Below are 6,259 nucleotides of genomic sequence, written 5' to 3'. Positions count from 1 at the left end.
AACCACAGGGCTCTACAGTATAACAGATGTGTCGGGTACATGCATAGAGTCACTGATCGAATGACTTTTTAATCGTTATTTATCCGATGCTACTTAACCAGTGACACCACACCCACAGCGATCATCATTATTAGCGCATGTCAAGTGACAAAGATGAGGAAGTAAATTACGTAGAGTGAAGGAAACATTTAGTAGACTACCGGACTGTTACGTAACGTTTTGTAAACGTTGATAATGATCTGAATAGAGTAACATTATCCTGTCTGGTGACACTGTAACACCCTCGAGTTCTTGGTGACGAAGTTGGCCCGTGTTACATCGTTGGACAAGTGTCATCCCCCCCCCCCCCTACCCCTGTGGCGCTTGTTTCATTGCTAATGTAATAAAGACTTAGCTCAACACCCAAAGGCTCTGAGGAATCATCAGGAACCAGCGTGTGGGCCCAGGGGTCGTTCCCACGTCGGTCCCGCTGTCGTGCTGTGATGGATTTGATTTCATCGTGAAAGTTCACTGCAAAGTGGAAAATGTCACATTCGTGGATCGTGATACACAAAACTGATTACAAACCTTGTAAGAGGGATAAGGGAAGTAACTGAACAAAAAGATGGAAAACACGTCATGTAATTAAAAATACCGTACATTCATACAGACCACCATTTTCCAATCGTTTCCAATGGTTAAAGGTTTACCTTTCCATCGTCAGGACACATGCGTTTGAGCAGTCTAAAGTTTGTTGAAGATTATTTGTCTTTCATTAATATGGTATACATACCTGTCTGCACGTGTGGAAGTTCGACAGTAACTTGCCAAAGGTGGTTTTACGCGGCACTCTGGTGTCCCCCATCCATAAAGTGGTATAATGAAAAATTCTTATTGGGGTAAACAACATCCAAATAAATAAGTAAGAAAAAATGAACTAATACATTAAGAATAGCAACAAGCTTTAAAAACATTTTTCTGCAGTGTCTTACTAAATATAGTTCGTAACCTTTCCCCAGGTCCTGGCTGCACTGTCAGACGACCAGAAAATTTCATAATTAGATAGATAGCTCTTTCATCTCGGGACTAAATGCTATTCTTTAACCTCGTGCTTGAAAGAAACTGAATGTTATTCGTGTTTCTCTGGAGTATAAGTTATTCTTGTATCTCTAAGTGAGATGTTATTATTGTATCTCTGAGTGAGATGTTATTCTTGTATCAAGTAACTGAATGTTATTCTTGTATCAAGGGACTGAATGTTATTCGTGTATCAAGGGACTGGATGTTATTTCTGTAACAAGTGACTGGATGTTAGTATTGCATCATGAAACTGGATGTTATTCTTGTATTAGGGACTGGATGTTATTCTCGGATAAAGGACTGAATGTTATTCCTGTATGATGAGACTGGATGTTATTCTTGTAACATGAGACTGGATGTTATTCCTGTGTCAAGTGACTAAATGTTATTCTTGTATCAAGGGACTGAATGTTATTCCTGTAACAAGTGACTGGATGTTAGTCTTGCATTATGAGACTGGATGTTCGTCTTGCATCATGAGACTGATGTTCGTCTTGCATCATGAGACTGGATGTTAGCCTTTTCTCTTTAGACTGAATGTTATTCCTGTATCAACGGAGTGAATGTCATTTTGCTCAGAACGTTGATGCGGCCAGACTGTCACATGATCCCGAACTGCTTGGCTTTGGGATCAAGCCAGACTGTTTCAAATTCCACCCGTCCTATGTAATTAAAATGTCCTGGACTAGATAACACTTGGAATCACTTTGCGTTAGGGGAGTAGTTATCGTGTATAAGGATAGACGCGGGATCCCTCAATCCACCCTGCTCTGATAACAATCTTAGCTTGTTCCAGAGATAAAGTTTAGTTCGTATCCGTTACAGACGATCATTCTGACAGCCGTAGTTAATGTGCTTTCGTAAAGAATAAACCCTTTATAATGACTCAACGACGATGGGGCCAAGTTCGTTAGTGAAGAATCCCGCCTATGTCACCTTACTGACTTGCAACCTCTCCACTTACTACACTGTAATAGCTCAAGGTTGAGATTCACGCTTGGAATTTTAATTAAATGTCGTCATATTTAACAACGGTTTTTTGGTCTCACTTAAATTAATTACTGAATGCCTGATTAGTATCGAAAGTGTACCTTGGATACGTATAGGCTAGATGGATATAGACCATGCTAGCATAGTTTATATGCTATATATACGCTATCTCACTTTAATCATGCCCACTGTCGTTTCTTCTATTTTTTCCATTAATGGCTTATAATTATAAGATAAAATAACATAACACTTGTCAATGTATCGGAATTAGATTATAAGCTTATAACCTAAAACATAAAACCTGGCCTCCGGTCTGTACTAGATGTCTTTGTCTCTCAATCTGTACAATAGGAACGGAAGAAGAAAAAACTGTTCCAACTTTAAAATTTTATGGTCAATTAACCACGAAGATCAAAGATGTCGGATTTTATTCAGATAACCTCAAAAGGTGCAACCAAAATAAACTATTATCTAAATAACTTAAATAAATAGAAGTCAACATAAGAAAATGGGCTAGTATACCCAGCTACAGCTAGCCCGACACTTTCCTGGCCGGAATGCGCTGGAGAAGCAGTTCTGTTCTCACGGAATGTGGGAAACATTTGCTATGCATCTCCTTTACCAACTGGGGGAGCAATTCTGTTTACGTAATTCGACGTATAATTGTCATAAAATGCCTTATCCCGGATATGACGCCTTTACTATAGTTAACTTAAACTAAAATGCCAGTAGCGGATTGTCCTGAATGCGACTAACAGTTTAAAGTCTTGCGAATCTTTGATGTTCCTCCACGAGGTGCGATCGGGCACTTATCGGCTTTGATGTGTTAAGTATCTATTGCGTCATAGCCAGTGTTATTGTACTGCTTCGTCACTCACTGGATCACAGTCATCGGACTGGAAGCAACTGACTTAAATACCTGTATTGTCGGGGGGGGGGCGTGTATAGCTAGAGTAAGACGTATCTATGTACCTGGTTAAACTGGAAGTAGCCACCGAGTTAAATGGCGATATTTAAGCTGTTTTAATAGGCGGAAGGGACACTTTAAGCCAATAATAGATTTAAGGGAGCATCTGTTGGGCCTTGATCACCTAGGCCACCCTTACGTCCCGGGCTTAGCAGCACACCTGTAATAAGGACGTATTTGTTTGCACTTCACATAAATCATCAAGCCTCACGTGTGAACTTCGACCGGTAAAGCTATGTGGAGGAATGGTTTGGTTAACCCGGCTTTGCACGACAACGACACACGTTATAACCAATACTTCCACCACCCTATAGGGCCTATATATACGTATAGGACATATATATATATATATATATATATATATATATATATATATATATATATATATATACATACATACGTATAGAGCCTATAAATACGTATAGGACCTTGTACACCTGGTATACAAATCAGACAACAGAAGCATTTATCAATTTGAAGACTTCACACGGAAATCCTCTTTCACCGCCTCAGCTACTAGCCTTCGCTTACCAACACCTGGCATCTGCTTGTTACTTTTTACAATCAGGCGAAGCTTGAACTGTGTTTATTAAAGCGTGAAATAATCATTGGTGTGTTCCCTGTAACTGTGACATACTTCCTCCCACTAGAACGAAGTTCTGACCATGGACCGGCAGTATAGCACGGCCAGGTGCGCCATTCCTAACCCCGACTATCCATTGATACGGTATTAGTGATTCGCTTTTATCAACGTGAAGATCAAAATGAATTTAATATGATTAATACCATCGATGGTTTTGTAGAGAGAGTTTATAACAAGACCCTCCAAGGCAACTCAGTCTCCGGTTATAACTGCTGAGCAGGTGAGCGAACCGCAAGTGATTAATAATACAGCAGTGAGCCATATTTCAAGGCCTGTGTGCCTAACAACAGGGAAACTCCCATCAGCAGTTGTGTATTTGAAGACCTTTATTAACGTATAAATATACTATATACTAGTAATGTACATTTCAGCCTGTAACAGTTTACTATGTCAGACCAGCTCGCTAGAGCTAATGTAATAACACGCAAATCTTGGACTTATACTCATTGCATCTCACACTATACGCACATAATCGTATATGTGTAGGCTACAAACTGACTCTGGAAAAATAGTTCAATAACAGCAGAATGTATTTTCGGTATCTATATTCACTTAGGTTATGAGGGGGTGACATATGGTTGAGGGATGTGTTACTGATATGTTTATGAACTATCGAGGCCTATACGAGTGAAAAATTGGAGACGAAGCCATAAATCTCTCCACAGCTGATTATGTAATACACCTGTCTCCTCAACTAGCACTTGCTGATAATTTTATAGAGTGTGTGTAGTATTTGCCCAGACATGTTTCTGTGAATATCCTCTCCTTTGTAGTAGCCATGCGTTTTTCACTGGCCTGGCCCTGATAATGGCTTTAGCGTGAGAGTTGGTGTGAGCCGGGGATTTACTCAGGCAGTAGCTCTCCCCCGAGATGACAGTTGTAATTTAAAGAACAGGTCGCTTCTCACATGAGCGCACCGCGGACAGCCTAGTCCTCTGGCCCCTCCACACCAGCGCCTCACAGCGGCCGGCTCGCGAGGCGCGTCACACTTTGTCAAAGCTAGAGCGACGGACGCACCGACTGGGTGAAGTTGTTGTAGTGTAACCCACTCAGATAAGCTTGCGAAACGGCGTGTATCTTGCGAATATGTGAGTGACGATTTGATCTAACCGTAAAGTGTCCATTAGGATATAATGTTGTGTAGACTGTGAATGATCTTTGCCTGTGAGTTTTGCCAGAGTTGTGGGGAATAAAGGCGTGGATCAGCTGGAGAGAGATTTACCTGTCTTTGTTAACAGTCGACAGAGCGGCGTACCTGGCCATATGATGAGTGATGATTAAGCGGTGATGTTGGGATTTTACCCGGGGACATCTGGATGTTAGCATGTGTGTACAGGACACGGGCTGGACAGGCGGGTTGAACACACGGACAGTTACCCATGGAGAGTTAATGATCCTGTTTTACCTGGCGCTGATTGCTCTTTGTCGGCATGCTGTCGGGTCGCCAGGTAAGTACAGCTTGTCGTCTCGCAGTAGATATACGGGCAGACAGACCACACAACTCCGTCTAAATTACTGAGAGCTATTGTACTCTGCCTGGATGCACCTTCTAGGCGTCTAGGCTCACATGTACATTAATTATCCAAAAGGAACATAGGCCTATATATTCACAATATCATTAAAGCATGGCTCTGTGGAGAACATTACAGCCAAGATCTGTATTACTTATCAGTGTGGAAAATTCACACTCTGCTAATAAACCCCAAGATATATCCTGAGCAACATGTCTATTTCACTCTTCAGTCAAATTCTTAAAGAAGTATATATGTCCTGTGTTTCAAGCTATGTCCACTTTTATTAGCCATTCCTCCTTTTATTGCATGTTTATGTCGATTAATTATACAGAGTTACTTTTCGTTGTATTTGATAACGCATTTGTGAATGACTATAGCGGTCTATCTGTATACACACATGTACGTATATTCACAGGGTTCTGCGCATGCATCTTCATTTTAAGACATGAAAACCACAAGCGGTGATGAGCAAAGTACTCTGCTGACTGACATATGTCTGTAGCGAGGCTTTATTTGGACGTTGTGTGGAAACTAAGGTGTCTTAATCTATAAACACACTTAATATAACGTGGCACAACAGACACCTACAGAAGTACAAACATGTCTATATATGACAGGCCGATAAAACAGCCAGCTCACGGCACCTACATACGTACAGATCCTCTGATACGCCCTGTAATACAGTGCAAAATGCATTAATTTTAAACTTTGACGATCAGCAGTTATATGTAATCGTATGATGATGGGAATAGCGTTATCAACTGTGCTTTGGCAAAGAAAACTCACATTCTGGCGATTTGGACCAATATCGCTAGAAGTATCATTATCGGGATATTGTTAACCCGGCCATTGGTTAAAAATAATACCAATAACGTGGAGAAACTTGTATTGTGGCATTATGGGTATATTTTGAATATCATGCCGAGGACGATATGTAATTTTTGAATTGTCCCAAACTATATGATGTTGTTGGTGTCACAATGTCGACTATACAGCCAAATGTTTGGATACTTTCGTAAAGTTCTTGATGATTTGGCGGTCTAGACAATCCCTTGAGATCACGCTAAAATCCTTGAGTAAAAACGT

At 40.7% G+C, this 6,259-nt stretch overlaps 1 protein-coding gene across 2 annotated transcripts in view; it reads left to right on the top strand.

The window, feature by feature from the left end:
- Window positions 1–4,694: 4,694 nt before the first annotated feature.
- LOC135472859 (uncharacterized) overlaps window positions 4,695–6,259 on the top strand; it is a 29,037-nt gene continuing 27,472 nt past the window's right edge. For both annotated transcript variants that reach the window (XM_064752564.1, XM_064752563.1), the window contains exon 1: window positions 4,695–5,107. In XM_064752564.1, the coding sequence (XP_064608634.1) occupies window positions 4,984–5,107 (124 nt within the window). In that variant the 5' untranslated portion in view covers window positions 4,695–4,983. The remainder of the gene's footprint in view (window positions 5,108–6,259) is intronic.

This window comes from Liolophura sinensis, chromosome 8 (genome assembly GCF_032854445.1).
Source record: "Liolophura sinensis isolate JHLJ2023 chromosome 8, CUHK_Ljap_v2, whole genome shotgun sequence".
NCBI lineage: Eukaryota > Metazoa > Mollusca > Polyplacophora > Chitonida > Chitonidae > Liolophura > Liolophura sinensis.
Note: the sequence above shows the minus strand (reverse complement) of the source record. Positions and strands in the feature narration are given on the sequence as shown.